This window comes from Mustela nivalis, assembly GCF_964662115.1.
Source record: "Mustela nivalis genome assembly, chromosome: 1".
NCBI lineage: Eukaryota > Metazoa > Chordata > Mammalia > Carnivora > Mustelidae > Mustela > Mustela nivalis.
In genome coordinates this window covers 159,462,077-159,480,093 of record NC_139020.1, presented here as the reverse complement: position 1 = coordinate 159,480,093, position 18,017 = coordinate 159,462,077, and the positions used below count along the sequence as shown (strand labels likewise).

At 40.8% G+C, this 18,017-nt stretch overlaps 1 protein-coding gene across 3 annotated transcripts in view; it reads right to left on the bottom strand.

Annotated features, from left to right (window-relative positions):
- The window catches only part of EEFSEC (eukaryotic elongation factor, selenocysteine-tRNA specific), a 246,450-nt gene that overhangs the window by 132,028 nt on the left and 96,405 nt on the right, over positions 1 to 18,017 (bottom strand). For all 3 annotated transcript variants that reach the window (XM_082746939.1, XM_082746941.1, XM_082746940.1), the window contains exon 3: positions 812 to 908. In XM_082746939.1, the coding sequence (XP_082603065.1) occupies positions 812 to 908 (97 nt within the window). The remainder of the gene's footprint in view (positions 1 to 811; positions 909 to 18,017) is intronic.

Here is an 18,017-nt window from a genome sequence, read left to right as displayed (position 1 = left end):
ATCACAGCAAACTCTGATACGGCACTGTTCTGAGCACAGGACACCTACTAACCTCATCTAACCTGCATGCCAACTCCACAGCTAGTGTTCTTTTCCTGACTTTACTATTGAGGGGACAGAGATGAGAGAAAACAGGTCATGTGCTCAGGGCCACACAAAGAGCAGGTGGTGGGCCGATGATCCCGCCCACAGTTGCCACGCCACCCTTCTGAGCGAGGGACACTGGTCTCCATTGTCACGGCCTCACAGCAGCATCATCCCCAACTCTGGCTGCCCTGGGCACCCTGGGCTGGCTGGGCTCCCGCCCGGCCGTACCTATCACCACTGAGCCTGGAGGAAGCCCGTGCCTCAGAGGCGCCATTATTTCAGGAAGCCCACAAGGCCCTGAGCCTTGCTGCCCTGCTGCTGGGCCCGACTCCATCAGCCAGTGGGACACAATGGGGCATTGGCCCAGTCTGAAGGCGTGGAATGGAAGACAGGGCCCAGAGCCCCAGGAGGCAGGAGCTGCTCTGTCTGAGTGGGGGTGTTTGACATGTTCTTTTGAATGACTTAAAAGGGTGTGGATAGCTCAGCAGGACCTTGGGCTAGAGAGTGAGGCCTCTGCTTCTATTCTGGTTTCACTCTAGGAGGGGGGGTGAGGGAGGGTCTGCTAAGGTAGGTGCCTGGGGGAGGCGTGGTGGGACTTAAAGGAACAGCTCAGAGTCTTCTTGCTGGGGTGCCTCCCATTTCTCTCCATTATATACTTAGCAGGATACAAAGGGTCTGAGTGGGGCTGGGGCCACAGGCCAGCCTGGATTCAAGCTGACAGTACCTCAATGAGCTCTGAGATGCCCTGTGGAGCTTCTGTTTCAGGGGCTTCTGGCCCCCCAGGCTTGGCCGCCACGGGTATAATCGGTGCACCTCGGAACCTGAAATGGAAAAACAAGCCCTGCCAAGTTACAGAGATCATCAGCACGGATGAGCAGCAGATGAGGAAACAGAGGCCCCACAGGGAAATCCTAAGGATGAATGATAAAATTTAAGAGGGTGCTCCTAGGTTTTAACCTACACTTTTACAACCCACTCTGAGGAGGCAGCTGTGAACCCTAGCCCCCAGGACTCTGAATAAAAGACCCTCTTGAAGAAGACCAGTAAGTATATCCCAGCCTCCTGCAGAGACTCATGAAATACTGGTTTATCAAAAAAATCTCTGAAAGGGCACTTGGGTGGCTCAGTTTTTAAGCGTCTGCCTTCGGCTCAGGTCATGATCCCAAGGTCCTGGGATCGAGCCCCACATTGGGCTCTCTGCTCAGCGGGAAGTCCACTTCTCTCTCTCCCTCTGCCTGCTGCTTCCCCTGCTTGTGCTCCCTCTCTCACCGTCAAATAAATAAATCTTGGGGGAAAAAAATGTCATGTCCCTGAAGACGCACCTGGAAAACATACTTCTATCATACCAGTGTCTAATGGCAGGCAGTCCTGACCCGACCCTCCTGAAGAGCTCCTCCTTCTTTTATTTATTTATTTATTTATTTGAGATTTACTTATTTTTTTGAGAGAGCACAAGCAGGAGGAGGGGGAGAAGAAGAAAGAAACCTCAAGCAGACTCCCCACTGATCATGGAGCCAGATGCAGGATCCCGGGGTCCCAGGACCCTGAGATCATGACCTGAGCTGAAACCGAGTCAGTCACTTAGCCAACTGAGCCACCCAAGTGCCCTAAGAAGAGATTCTTACTATAAGTATACTTTTATCTTTTCCATTGATTAAAAAAATATATAAAATGGAAAAGAGAAAATATACGACCCATAATTCTATCGTGCATTATAAAGAATTTTCTATTGAATGATAGCAACAACAGTGATATAATGGCAAATAACCTATAAGGATGTGAAGTTTCATATATGTGATAACCAAAATAAAAAAAAAAAGATCCCTTGGCAATGCATGGAAAAACAAAGGTTAGAAATAAGGGCACTAAAATGGCAGGAATATGGGTTGTATATTCATCCTCTAGGTGCTAGCAATGGCTGAGCCAAGCATATCACCTGGACACCTTCTGTGAAAGCTCTCAGCACTGCTAAAGAACTGCCACCATTTAACAGATGAGAAATGGAAGCTTAGAGAGATGAATTAATTTGCTACAAGTCATTTATTATAATCTCAGAGCCAAACTCTAACCCAGCCTATCTGACTCTAGAACCAAGGGTCACAGCTTCCATGTTATTATCCTACTGCCCAGGCCTCCTCTTTCATTTATACAGCTGCATTACAGCGTGACCCAGAATTTATATGCTTTTCCCCACTAATGTTACTCATTTAGAACATTTTGAATTTTTCACTATCATAAATAACACTGGTAAACATGATGGTGGACATGACTGGCTTTTTCTTCCCTTGCTTTGGGATTAATTCATGGGGTATAAACCTAAGACTCAACATACATTGAAAAATCAGCAAAATGGTGGAATAAGGACAATCAGAAAGACTTTCCTCTGTAAAATAAAGAACATAGGCAAAAAATCATCAGAAGCAACTTTTTCAGAACTCTAGAAATTAACCAAAGGTATGCAGCAATCTGTGGTATGTTTATTCAAGAAAAATGGCTGAATCTTGGTAAGAATAAAGGAGCTTTGTGGCATTTTAACTTGCCTTAATCCTATCCATTCTTCCCCAACTCTGCAGCAGCCCTAATAACCAGCATCTGCAATCAGAATGGAAGCCAGCAGCTTGACAGCCACTGAGGGGGCAGAATGGGTCTGCCCATCAAAGCCCTTTTCATAGAGAATTGCCATTATTTTTCCTTTCCTTCCTTCTTGGAAGACTCTACTTGCAAAGTTATCTTTATTTTTCCTTAAGGGCATTTGCTGAAAACAATCAGAGGCAATTGTTTAATACCACAGCTGCCTGAGGGAGGATAACGGTTTGGGTAAATCAGTGGACCAAACAGCTTAGAAGGAAAAGCTAGGAGCTTCCATGGAAGCTTTGGAAAACCTTCCATGAGGGGTTTGGAGCTTTCCTGGGGAACTAGAAAGCTATTTATGGGCAAAAGCACGGTACATGGTTAGGAAAGACATAAGAAGGCCCTAAGTTCTTACCTCTGGCTGACCTTGAGATTCAAAGCAAACAGGAAGTGAAGGCCAAGGCAGAGTTGCCAACTGCCTGCCTGAGCACTGAAAGCATGCTCCAATATGCACAAAGAGATCCTTGTCAAAGATTGGGAGACTTACTGATTCTAGGCATTTAAGAAAAGCTCTAATCATTAGTTGACCACTAAACTGAGCAGAGACTTCAACGGTCACACATAACTTTCAAAATTACCTCACAAAAGTAATTTGCGTAATTAACAACAAACTATGAAAGTATGGGTAAAGAAGAGAATCCGATGGCCAGAATGGCCACATTATATTCTTGTGTAAGTACAATTTTCAACAAAGAATAACAATACAACAAAAAGTTGTATGGTCCATACACAAGTATGGCCCATACACAAGAAAAAAATGGAGTGTAATAAAAATTGTTTCTGAGAAATCCCTACTAGACAAAAGTCTAAAATCAGCTACTTTAAATTTGTTCAAGAAATAAACCATATCTAAAGAGCTAAAGGAAAGAATCAATATAATGTGTCACCAAAGAGGAAATAATAAAAAAGTTAGAAATTATTAAAATAATAGAAATTTTGGATTTGAAAAATACAATAACTGAAATGAAAAATCTGCTAGAGGAGCTTAATAGCAGATTTGAGAAGGCAGAAGAATCAACAAACTTAAAAAATATAACAATTTTGTTTATGCAACCTAAGGAAATTCAAGAAAAATGAGAGAAGAGAAATGAACAGAACCTCAAAGATATGTGAGACATCAAGTACATCAACAAGTACATACTGAGATGTCCAGAAACAAAGGCTAGATGGGGCAGCAAGACCCAAATAAGCTTCAAAAACTTTCAAAGTATCTGAAAGACATCTAAAAAGCTTAGCAAATTCCAAGTAAGAAAAACTCAGAGATGTGACCCAGGCACATCATAATCAAATTGTCAGTGGCCAAAGACAAGGAGAAAGCAACAAGAGAGAAGTGGCTCGTTTAGCACAAGGCATCCTCAAGTAGAGTAACAGCTGATCTCTTCAGAAACCATGGAGCCAATACCAAATACCTAAAAACAAAACAAAACAAAATAAAAACAAAAGCAAAAAATACCCTATCATATAGCAGACACTTGATAGGTATTTATTAAATTATCGAATAAATGAACAAGTTAAAAAAAGAAAAGAAAAAAAGAAACCATGGCAGCTAGAAGGTAATGGGATGACATATTCAAAGTTCTGAGAATTTAAAAAAAGAAGAGTAGTAGTAGTCATCGTCGTCGTCATCAACCAAGACTTCTGTTTCTGCCCCCTCCCCCCGCCAAAAGCTTCAAAAATGAAGAGGAATGTAGAATTACCATATGGTCCAGAAATTTCCTGCATATAAATCCAAAAGAATGGAAAATGAGTACTCAAACAAATACATGTACATGTATGTTTACAACAGCACTATCCACAGAAGCCAAAAGCTGGAAACAGCCCAAATGTCCATCAACGCCTTAAGTGAAAAAGCCAGACATAAGAGATCACCTATTGTGTGATTTATATGAAATATCCAGAATAGGCAAATCCGTAGAGACAGAAAACAGACTGGCGGTTCCCAGGGCTGAGAGAACAGGAAACAGCTGCTAAATAGGTACAGGGTTTTTGAAATCAGATAGTGGTGATGCTGGCATAATTCTGTACACATTAAAAGGGTGGATTTTACGGTATGTGAATTATATCTCCATTAAAAAAGAAAATAACATACATTGAAAGGTTTGCTAACATTTTTTACTACCACAGTGATTATCTGCAATGTCTATTTCACTAAACATACACCAAAAGTTCCTTATTTTTTATATATACCTCATTTGAATTTGTATTTCCTTAATAAGCCATACAATGTTGAACATCTTCCATCTGTTTATTTACTAAGAGTGCTTTTAGTGAATGTTTCCACACCACTTTCCGTTCTGGTCTTTGCTTCCTCCAGTAGGTGCACCCTTACATTCCCCAGACTCTAAAAATTGCTCTGCAGTCCACTGTCACAACACAGTGGGAGCGAGGGAAAGAGGCGACGTCAAGGGCCAATGGTACCAGCACCTGTGCTGCGGGGCCTTGCACTCCTCATTTCAACAACCCTTCAAGGTGGCTGTTATTACTGCTCCTCTGGGTTTACAGAAGGGAGTCCTAAGTTGGCTAGAGTCTGTCATTTGCTCCAGGTCATATAGCTAATAAGTGGTGGGGCTGTGATTAAAACCAACTCTGGGTTTTACCACCTACCTGAGACTATCAAGAGAGTTAGAGTCAGGGCCGTATGCCTCTTCTTGAATCCATGAGAATTTGGAAAGTGGCTGATCTTCAAAGATCAGGCAACATAGCATATTTAAGTCCTATAAACAGTCCTATAAACAGTATCCTTGTCTTTTAGCAATTTTAGTTCTCAAACCAATGAAAGAAAGGTGATAGCTATAATGACAGTATTCAATATTCTCATAGTTTGCTATCACTTTCAAATAAAAACATAAATTTGCAGCATCCTTCAAATAAGTCTTGGAGGTAGGAAGAACAGTTGTTAACATTCCCACAACATTAGTTGAACATGATGTGAATGAATTAGTTAAATGCTTCCATCACCCCATTTGATCCTCATAGTAATGATGTGAGGGATAAAACTGGCATTTTAGAGATGAGGGAAACTAAGGCACAGAGAGGTTAAATGGCTTCTAAAGGGCAGAATTAAGGAGCTCTGTTCCAGAGCTCTGTCCTTCCCACTATGCTGGACATCCCCAGGACGACCTCCACAAAAGCCAAAGGGTTCCCTCCTTGGGGAATGGCTGCTGTGTCAGTTGTCACCATGGCTCCTTTGAAACATAAGAACAGAAGATGAAGCCCAGTGCTCCCACCCACCAGGACGGGGCTGGGTGACTCTGTTCCATCCCCTCCTGCCTCTATTTCAGTGTTCCCTTCACACAGCTCACTGTTTCCATACCCTCTTCTCAAGTTTTGTCAAAATGGTACACCACCTAAGTAAGCTATTATTTCTCAAGGCTTTTCTTTTAAAACAATTTACATTCTTACTTAAAGCCACTTACTGAAAAATATAATTATGTATTATCTAAAAGGAAGACTGGTATCATTCGCCACAAAGAAAAGGTACAGAAGAGACCCTCCCATCACCAGACACTGCAAGGACAGTCACTCCGTCTGCTCCATAAAACCTGTGCCTAAAGAAAGTCTGGTGTAGGGGCGCCTGGGTGGCTCAGTGGGTTAAGCCTCTGACTTTGGCTCAGGTCATGATCTCAGGGTCCTGGGATCGAGCCCCAGATTGGGCCCTCTGCTCAGCGGGATGCCTGCTTCCCCCTCTCTCTCTGCCTGCCTCTCTGCCTACTTGTGCACTCTCTCTCTGTCAAATAAATAAATAAAGTCTTTAAAAAAAGAAAGAAAGAAAGCCTGGTGTATGTTCAATGTCCACACCCAGCAGACGGCATGAGGCTCATAGCCATGCTTGAGAGTCTAGGACACCCCACGTATTTGCCTTCACCAGTTGACCTTTAAGCTGAACAGGAGGCACAACAGTTACGGCATAAACTTGCTAATGCCAGTTGTGTTACTTTAATTCAATTTAGTATCCTAAGACAGTCTGATAATAGCTATTTCTATGAGAACTAAGTTGAATTATCTAGAAAGATGCAACACAGATAAATCTCTTTAAACTCTGGTGATAAATTAGATGTGAATAAGAAAATCATAAAAGACTTCAAGGGGCACCTGGGTGGTTCAGTGGGTTAAGCCTCTGCCTTCAGCTCAGGTCATGGTCTCAGGGTTCTGGGATCCCTCATCGGGCTCTCTGTTCAGCAGAGCCTGCTTCCCTTCCTCTCTTTCTGCCTGCCTCTCTGCCTACTTGTGATCTCTGTCTGTCAAATAAATAATAATAATTAAAAAAAAAAAAAAGACTTCAGGGGGTGGGGCGCATGGGTGGCTCAGTCCGGAAGCCTCCAACTCCTGGTTTGTACTCAGGTCAAGATCTCATGGTCGTGAGATGGAGCCCTGTGTCCGGCTCCACGTTCAGCAGGAAGTCTGCTTGAGATTCTCTCCCACTCCCCTTGTCCATACTCTTTTTCTCTCTCCAAATAAATAAATAAACAAATAAATCTTAAAAAAAAAAAAAAAAAACTTTAGAGGAGGATGTTCAAACACAGGAAAGTTCTCCACTTACACTGCTGAGCAAGCTGTGCTTCCCATTAAGCAGACCAAAATAGTAAGACAGTGCATTTGGGTATGGTTTATAAGTAAAAGAACTCAGAGCACCAGTGGGCTCAAACTGGAAGAAAAGATGGCCGGGTAGAAGATTTTCCAGCAAGTGACAGATGTAATAAGGTCATGAGCTCCTGCAGCAAGTACCTCGGCTGCAAGAAGCTGTCTGATGCTCAGACATAACAGAATGAAAGCCATTTGTTGAGGCCTCCTCCAGGAAACTTAACTGGAGAACAAGTCTAACACACTAGTGGGACTATTCTACCTTGTAAGATGCTATCAAGAGAAGCAATCATGCATGAACACACACATACACACGCACACATGCACACCCGTGCATGCCGCACCTGGAGAGGAAAAAAAGCCAAAATGATGACCGCAGCTGCCTAAGGTCTTGCAGCTGGAACTTGCAAATTACGACTTTTTAAAATTGGCAAAGCAACAAACCCTAGAGCTTTTAAAAACGTTAAGTTCTGACCAAGAGCATCCAGAATACAGCTTGCTTTACTGAATTCAGACCAAAAGAATTAATGGTAACATACGAATCAGGAGTGCTAATTTGTGTAAAATTGAAATTATAGGTGATGCAGAAATCATACATGCCCAAACAAAACAGCAAGAAGAAGAGGAGATAAGCCTGAATTCAGAAGGCAAAACCACTCACATGGCCAAGATGCCTTAGACGAGCCTGGATTAACTGCCCCCAGAGTAGTGCTCATGAGGAAGGGGAGGCACAATGCTCAGAACCTTGTAAGTTTCCCCTGGAGCAACTTACATTATTGATGTTATTAATGCATGTGTTGGAAGTAAAAATATTATGTAAGGTTTGACTGTCATCTTTCCTAATTCTCTGCTTTAAGCAACTTTTGATTTATCAACTACAGTTCCCTACAGAGGACAAGAAATCTACTACTGTAGCTACAAAAATAAACACAGAGAAAGCAAAGAAGGCGATTAAATCCTAGCTAGATACTACTTCCTGCTGAAGGCTCTGAGCCTCATTAAAAAGTTAGGGAACTGCTGAAGACATAGTGGGACCAGGCGCAGACATTTTCCTGAATTCAACAGAAGAGATTTAAAGATAACTGAAAAATTATTGACTTTCCCAGACAACTCCATGCATTTTCCCCCAAATTTTTATAGTGGTAAAATACACATGACAAAAAAAATTACTGTCTTAACCATATGTAAGTGTACAGTTCAGAGGTATAACATACATTCATATTAGAATGTATAAAATGCATTCTATTCATGGTGGTAATCATCACCATCCAGTTCCAGGGCTCTTTTTTTTTTTTTTTTTTAAAGGTTTATTTATTTGAGAGAGAGAGAGAGAGCAGCAGGGGTCAAAGGGAGAGAGAGAATCTCAAGCAGGCTCCCTACTGAGTACAGAGCCTGATGCAGGGCTCAATCTCATGAACCTGAGATAATGACCTGAGCCGAAATCAAGAGTGGGACGCTTAACCAAATGAGCCACCCAGGTGCCCCCAGAGTTCTTTTTTCTTATAAAAACTCCATACCCATTAATCAGCAACTGCCCACCCCCCCGTCTCTTAGCTCCTGGCAACACTACTCCTCTATGATTCTGACTACTCTACACTATCTCACATAAATGGAATCATATAGTACTTGCCTTCTTGTAACTGCTTATTTCATTCAGTAGAATGTCTTCGAGGTTCATCTATGTTGTAGCATGTATCAAAATTTCCTTAATTTTTAAGGCTAAATAATATTCTATGGGGAATGTACTTGTGTATGTATCACACTTTGCTTATTCATTCATCCATCAATGGACAGCTGGACTGCTTCCACCTTTTGGCTATCATGAATAATGTTGTTATGAACATGGGCGTACAAATATCTCTTGGGGACTCTGCTTTCAATTCTTTTGGATATATACCCAGAAGCAGAACTGTTGCATGGTAATTCTATTTTTAAGTTTTATAAGTTCTTATTTAAATTCCACTTAGTTAACATTAACCTTAATTTTTTGAGGAACCCCCATACCATTATCCATGTCAGCTGAACCATTTTACATTCTCACTAATACTGCAAAAAAGCTCCAATTCTCCACATTTTGCCAATACTTATTTTTTTTTTTTTGTTTCTTGTTTCTTATTGGCTATTCACACATCTTCTTTGGAAAAATGTCTATTCAAATCTTTCCCATTTTTGAATCAAGTCACTTGGTTTTTGTTCTTAGGAGACAGTTCTGGGAGTTGCCTATATATTCTTACTATCAGATATACAGATTCACAAATATTTTCTCCAATTCTGTAGGTTGCCTTTCTATTCTGTTGATTAATTTTGATGTACAAATTTTAAAAATTTCCTTCTGAGAGTTTTAGGTCTTATATTTAGTTCTTCAATCCCCTTTGGGCTAATGTTTGATATGATGTCCGTCCTCATTATTTTATTTTTGGCTATCCATCCAGTTTTCCCAGTAGCATTTGTAGAAAGATTGTCCTTCCCTCACTGAATGGTCTTGGCCCCCTTGTCAAAACTCATCCGAACATATATGCAAGGGTTTATTTCTGGGCTCTCTATTCTATTCCATTGTTGTTTTTGTCCATCTATATGCTAGTGCCCATACTGCTTTGATTACTGTAGCTTTGTAGTAAAATTTGAAATCATGAAGTATAAACTCCCCAATTTTGTTCATCTTTTTAAAGAATGTTTCAGCTACTTGGGGAACTTTCAGTCTCTGTATGAATTTCAGTATGGGTTTTTCTATTTTTGCAAAAAAAAAAAAAAGTGATTGGGATTTTGATAGGGATTATGTTCAATCTATAAATTGCTTGGGGTAGTACTGACATGTTAACAGTATTAAGTCTTCTAATCCATGAGCAGGAGATGTGTTTTTATTTATTTATGATTTTTTAAATTTCTTTCACCAATGTTTTATAGCCTTCATTATACAAGCCTTTTACCTCCTTGGTTATTCCTAAGTATTTTACTCTTTTTGATGCTACTACAAATGGAATTCTTTTCATAATTTACCTTTCAGACTATTCATTGTTAAAGTATAAGAATGCAACAGATTTTTGCATGTTGGTCTTATATCTTGCTATTTGCTGAATTCATTCATAAGCTCTAACAGCTTTTTGTGGAATATATGTGGTTTTCTACATGTAAGATCACATCATCTGTGAAGAGATCATTTTACTTCTTCCTTTCCAACTGGGTGCTTTTATTTCCTTTCCTTGCCTAATTACTCTGGCTAGAACTTCCAGTACTATCTTAAATGTGGCAAAAAGTGGTAATGTTTGTCTTGTTCCTGATCTAAAAGGAAAAACCTTACTCTCTCACCATTGCATATGATGTTTGTTATGGGTTTTTCATGTAGGCTTTTTTTCTTTTAAAGATTTTATTTATTTGACAGACAGAGATCACAAGTAGGCAGAGAGGCAAGGGCAGAGGGAAGCTGGCTCCCCGCTGAGTAGAGAGCCAGATGTGGAGCTCAATCCCAGGACCATGAGATCATGACCTAAGCTGAAGGCAAAGGCTCAACCCACTAAGCCACACAGGCACCCCTCATGTAGGCTTTTATTACACCGATTGTACTTCCCTTCCTAATCTGATGAAAAGGTGTTGAATTTTGTAAAATGTTTTTTCTGCATCAATTGAAATGATCAGATGGTATATGCATTAAATAATTTTTTTGTATGTTGAACCATCCTTGCATTCCAGGAATAAATTCCATTTAGTTGTGGTGTATAATTGTTTTAGAATGCTGCTAAATTCAGTTTTCTAACATTTACTGAAGATTTTTACATGAATGTTCATAAGGGATTTGGGTCTTCAGTATTCTTATGGTATCTTTTTCTGGCTTTGGTATCAGGGTGATGCTGGCCTCACAGAATGAGTCAGAAAGTGCTCTTCAGTTTGTTTGGAAAATCTTAGGAAAAATGGGTTACTACTTCTTTGAATGTTAGAAGTCGCCAATGAATCAGATCGAGAGCTTCTCTTTGTTAAGAGATTTTTGAATAATGATTTAATCTCCTTAGTAGTTACAAGTGTATTCAGATTGTCGATATATTTATGATTTAGTCTTTGTAGGTTTTGTTTTTCTACGACTTTGTTCACTTCATCTAGGTTACCCAATTTGTCTGGCTGTTCATAGTACTTTCTCATAATCCTTTTAATTTCTATAGAATTAGTAGTAATGTCTTCACTTTTATTTCTGATTTTAATAATTTGAGTCTTCTCTCTTCTTAGTCCATCTAGCTAACATTTTGTCTATTTTGTTGATCTTTTCAAAACCAACTTCTGGTTTCTGTGATTTTTTCTATCGCTTTTCTTTCTCTGTTTCATTTTTCTCTTCTCTAATCTTTATTAATAATTTCCTTATGTTATATTTAAGTTTAGTCTGTTCTTCTTTTTCTAGTTCTGCAAGTTGTAAAGTTAGATTGTTGCTTTCAAATCATCCTTATTTTTTAACATAAGAATTTATAACTATAAATTTTCCCCATAACACTGTTTTCATGGTATATCATAAATTTGGTATATTATGTTTTGGTTATTATTCATCTTTAAGTATTTCTAATTTCCCTTATGATTTCTTCCTTGATCCATGGGTTGTTTAAGTGTGTTAATTTCCACAAATTTGTGAATTTTCCCATCTGACTTCTGTTACTGATTTTTTACTTCATCCTGCTGTGGTCAAAAAAGGCATTTTGTATGGTATCTACCTTTTTAAATCTATTGAGACTTAATCTGTGGCTTAACAAATGGCCTATCCTAGAAAATGTCCCATGTGCATGTGGGAAGAACATGTATGCTATAGTTGTTGGATCAAGTGTATAGGCCTGTTAGGCTAGCTGGGTTATTGTGTTAAGTCCTCTATTTCCTTATCTTCTGTCTGGTTAATCTGTGATTTTGACATCTCTGGCTACTGTTCTGGAACTATTTCTACCTTCAATTCTGTCAGTTTTTGCTTCATATATTTTGATGGTCTGTCATTAGGGATGTAAATGTTTATAATTGCTACATCTTCTTGCTGTATTGGACCTTTTATTAATACATAGTGTCCTTCCTTGTCTCCTATAATCTTTTTTTACTTAAAGTCTATTTTGCCTAATATTAGTCCCCCCGTTCTCTTCTCATCATAATTTGCATGGAGTATCCTTTTCCAACCTTTCACATTCCATTGATTTGTGTCTTTAGCTCTAAAATGAGCCTCTGGTAGAGCACATATAGTTGGACCATGTGTTTTTATCTATTCTGCTAATCTCTGTCCTTTAATTGGCGAGTTTAAACCATTTACATTTAAAGAAATTACTAATAAGGAAGGACTTCTGCTATTATGCTATTTGTTTTTGATATGCCTTATAGCTTTTTTGTCTCTTATTTCTTGCATTATTGTCTTTTTTGGTGTTCAGTTGTTTTTTTATGTAGTGAAATACTTAACTTTCTCTCTCTCTCTCTCTCTCTCTCTCTCTTTTGGTGTATATTCTGTTGCTATTTTCCTTGTGGCTAACATGGAGACTACATTTAGCATCCTAAAGTTACAACATTCTAATATGAATTTATACCAGCTTAACTTCAATAACATTAAAAAAAAACTGTTTCTATACAGCTCTGACCCCATCCTTTTCTGTTGTTCATGTCAAAAAATTACATCTTTTCAAAACCATAAAACTAATTATTCTTTTAAATATATTAATCTGTTAAATCACACAGAAAGCAAAATGTAGAGCTACAGACCAAAGTTACAATACTACTAGCTTTCAGACAAATCATTGCTTTTTTTTTTTTATATGTATTAGTCTCTTAAGTCATGTACAAAAAACACATGGAATCACACACCACCACCATGACAACTTTTACAGTTGTCCATGCAAAATCATTATTTCATCATAGAACTTCAAGTTACTATCTAGTTTCTTTTCATTTCACTGTGCAACTCTTAAGCATTTCTGCATGGCAGGTCTAGTGGTAAAAAACTCCCTCAGCTTTTCTTTATCCAGGAATGCCTTCCTTTCTCCCTCACCTTTCAAGGATGGTTTTGCTAGATATAGGATTCTTGATTGCCAGGTTCCCTCCCCCACCTTTAGTACTTTGTATATAATGTGCCTACTACTTTCTGGCCTCCATAGTTTCTGACAAGAAATCTGCTGATTATCTTATTGAGGATCTTTTGTGTGTGACAAGTCACTTGTTGTTTTCAAGATTTTCTCTATGTCTTTGACTTTTGAAAGTTTTGGAATAATATGTCTCAGTGTAAGTCTCCAAGTCCATTTTACTTGGAGTTCAATGAGCTTCTTGGATGTTTATATTAATGTCTTTCATAAAACCTGGGAAGTTTTCAGCCATCATTTCTTCAGATATTCTCCCTGCCCCCTTTCTTTCTCTCTTCCTACGACTCCCACAATGTGTATGTTGGACCACCTGACGGTGTTCCATAGGTCCCTCAGCCTCTGTTCACTTTTCTTCAATTTTTCTTATCTCACACCTGATAATTTCCACTGTGCTATCTTCAGGTTTCTCAATACTTTCTTCTGCCTGCTCAAATCCATTTTTAAATCCCTCTACTGATATTTTTTTCTGGTTATTGTATTTTTCAGCTCCAGAATTTCTTGTTTCTTTTTAGTTTATCTCTTTATTGATATTTCCATTTTGTTTATACATTTGCTTTCTTGATTTTCTCCACATTTTCCTCAATTGAGTGTTTTTAAGATAGTTATTTTTAAGTCTTTGTGTAGTATATCTACCATCAGATCTTTCTCGAGGACATTTTCTGTTGATTCTTTTTCCTTTGACTGGGTCATACTTTCCTGCTTCTTTACATGCCTTCTGATTTTTTGTTGGAAACTGGGCATTTGAATCAAATAATATGGTAACTCTGGAGATCAGATTCTTTCTGTTTTTTTTGTGGTTGGTCTTGGGAGTTTTGCTTTATTTTTTCTTTTTATTATTGCAGGCTGTCTCAGCCTAAAGTATAAAGTCTTCTCAAGTCTTATCTGAGCCTCTCCCTGGGCGTGCATGGTCACTTTGTAATTCCCCCTGTATGTTTGCAATTGTTTCTGAATGTCTTAGTGTTTAATGTCTGACTTCTGAAAAATGAAGGGGGTACCAGAAAAAAGGCACTGGTCCTTCAAATCCTTCAGAAATCACTTCAGCTGGTGGGGAGGGGTTGTAAAAATGGAGGGATGTATAAGAATAATGACTGCCTATCTGTGTGCACCTCTGTGATCAGAAGCAGCAATGTGATCAGAGCACAGAGCTCTGATATTTGGAGAACAGAGTCATTTTTGCCCACTCTAGTTCCTGCGAGCTGTGTATAAGCTGTTCTAGGAACACCTGCACAGGTGCCTGTCATGAGACTGAGGGACGTGGAATGGATAGCTGCTATTGTTCCAAGAACTAAAACTGATTGTAATAATTGCAATTTATTGTCTAAGCCTTCTCCTTGCAAGTCTTCAAGACTCCAGTGTTCCAAAATAATTATATCAAACATATTCTGCCATCATAATTGTTATGCAGATAGGGAAACAGATTTCTTGTGCTTCTACTTTCTGCCATCTTCCCAAAATCCTCTCCATGAATTTTTGCCACATCCAAGTACAACCTCAGACTTCTTTTGTCTGATGTATAATGTAAATTCCTCATTGTGAATAACACTTTCTTAAGCTTCTTCCAGACCCTTAGCCATTCCTTTACATTTCCCCACCCTGACATCCAATGGGAAGGAGGACAAAGGACCCAGTCCAACAAGAGGTAACAGAAGGCAAGAGTCCAAGAAAAACTGCCATTATTTCCCTGGTCTCCCTACCATGTCTAAAGGAACCCCCTATCTGACCCCTATCCTCTGGCCTCCCTTTACCAACCCCTCCATTACTGTCTCTACACTCATACCTGCTGCCTTTCTGCATTACACATTTTTCTTCTCTTGGGGTGGAGAGAAACCCTGCTGTTTGACACCATCCACCCCCAGCCACTTTCAATCAATGCCCAATTTCAATCAATACCCAATACTCTCCCCACTCACATTTCAAAATCACTATCAGTTCTGTTTACTCACCAGGAGCTTATGCTTGATTTCCTTACAATATCACTCTGTCTCCCCATTCAAGCTAAGGGATATTTACTGAGCCATCTCCTCTGTACTGGCCTTCATGAAGGTTGTCCAACAAATAAAAAGCTCCCAAAGCAATGCAGCAAGAGGGTTTGGGGCACCAACTGAGAGTTGACTGTTAAGAGGAATGGGGGAAGGGTCACAAAAGAGAACTAAATTCCTAAAGGTCAAAAGCAACTCTCCAGTGGTCAAGTCAATGTTCTTTCATCAGATTCTCCCGATCTGTGACTATCAGTCAGCTGACTCCCCAACCTCTTCACCCACAACACCAAGTCTTTATTCCCATGGTCCTCCAACAGGGCCTCTGCCTCCTCGAGAAGCCGCTCTTCCTTCCCTATTCACTGCCAAGTCTCTCCCAAGAGCACCCTGGGAATCCAGCTCTTTTCCCCCAAGACTGCTGTCCTCCAGGGGCTCCCCACACTCTGATGAGCTGTGTCAAGGCTCCTCTGTGGATGGTTCGCATATCTGTGTCTGCAGGAAAGAACCCTTTCCAGCACTGTAGTCATATCCCATTCTCTGCCAGCAAGCACTTCCCAACCCTACCTCATTGGTTTCTGATCAAGGAACAACCTTTCTCTGGTCTTTAAAGCCATCACCAGTTACATGGTCATCACTGTCTTCCTCAGTCACTGCATTTGGTCAGTTCTTCTCCTGGGATCTGGGTCCAATCCATCCCCTGATTTTCATTCTCAACAAATTCCACCCTGGGTCAGGCCCTTACCATCCAGGCCAACTACTCTCCAAAGTTAGTGTATGGCCCTATACCAGGCATTGACCATGGCTGTAATGACCTTCCTGTCATGACCTGTGATGACCTCTGAGGTATCTACACACTTTCAGGGACTCCATGACTGTCCCAGATGAAACCCAGCATCCAGGCTGGTCCATAAGGCCCTCTATGGTCTGCCCCAGCCTCCTCACACTGACTCAACTCACCAAACCCCCTGGGAACACGGATAAAACCCAAGTCTTTGCCTAGTGCCAAACTCTATTCTACTGCTGCCCCCACTCCCCTTCCTTCCTCTGCCTATCTAAAGCTAACCCTGGTGACAGGCGACTTGAAGCAAGGCAGAGAGAATGGGATTGTAAGCAAAAAGCCTAGGCCCGTAGAACTAATTTCCAATGCACAGCTGAGTTGTCACTCCACCTCACTCAGCCTCCACTTCCCTGTCCTACAGAAAACAGCATGACCTACACTTCAGGGCTATCTCCCACCCCAAATAAGCTAAAGTGTGGAAAGCACAGTAGGGAATCTGGTAACAGTCCTTAGAACCAGGGCAGCCACTAGTTGCCTGCATCCCTCCTGAGTGGTCTGTGCCCTGATCTGCATCATATATTCTCAACTTGCCCCTGCTTGGTTATCACTTGACTTTTGGAAACCAATAAAAGCGGCACCTGGGTGGCTCAGTCAGTTAAGCACCCAACTCTTGATTTCAGCTCAGATCATACTCTCAGGGTCAGGCTCCCCACTGGGTACAGGGCCAGCTTAAAATTCTGTCTCTCCCTCTTCCTCAGTTCCTTGCCACTTGTGCATGCACACGCACTTTCCTCGCTCTCTAAATAAGTAATAACATAACATAAGTAGTAAGTAACGTAACATAACGTAATGTAACACCAATTCGAATTCCTGACTCCCAGATCAGAAGGCAATTCACCTTCTCAGAAGCCCCCATGCTACTCAGAGGAAGCTAACTCAGCTCTCCTCTTGAACTGCTCAGCAAATCTCCCGCTTTTACCTCCTCCACCCCTTGGTCTTTCCTGCCCGAGTGCATGGGAAGTACACTCTTTAGAACATGGGGGGGCTTGGTTCAGTTGGTCTTTGGCTCCATGTCCTTTAAAAAAAATCAGGCTTTTTTTTAAAAGAAGAAAGGAAGTAACTGTGACACGCTGGAGCTCCCTAAAGAGCAAGTTCTCCGGGCCACTGGCTGTCCAAAGGTCAGTGTGACAAAATGAGGCAAGTTCAGAGGAGAGATTCCAAACAGGACCTGTGACCCACTCACCACTCAACTCCAGAGCAGCCCAGACAGAGAATGCTGCCCTCACAGAAGTGGCAGAACTGAGATATTTGCCCAGAAAGGAGACACTTTGGAGAGGGAAGGAAGGAGGAAAAAGAATGATAAAGAAAGAAATAGTGAGGGAAGAAATAAAAACACCAAGGAAGAGAGACAAAGAAGGCAAGAAACACAAGAGAAAAAGAAAGAAAAGGAGAGGAAAGGAGTGGACAGCCTGCTCTGTGCTAGCTCCATGCTACGTGCTCTCGTGTGATCTCAGCACCCCACGAATAGGGGCTCTGACCCCTATTTTCAGAGAAGCCAAGGGACTTGCTGGGGGCTGCCAGGGGTCCCAGGGAGTAAGTGGCTGGTCTGTAGGAGTCCAGAGTCCAGGCCTCTCCCATGACGGAGGAGAGGAAGAGTCCATTCTCAGTCCAAAGGGAGGACTTCAGCCACGGCAGTCAGTGAACCAGGACCCAACCACAAGCCAGGGCCCAGTACATGTGCATCATCTCTGCTTACACTCCATGAGCCTGAGGCCCAGACGGACAGAGAAGGCTAAAAGCGTGCACTAAGAATTCCAGCGATTAACCATAAAGCTTTCGGAAATTCAATTATTTTTTATCCAAACCCTTTTGGGCAATGTATTGTAA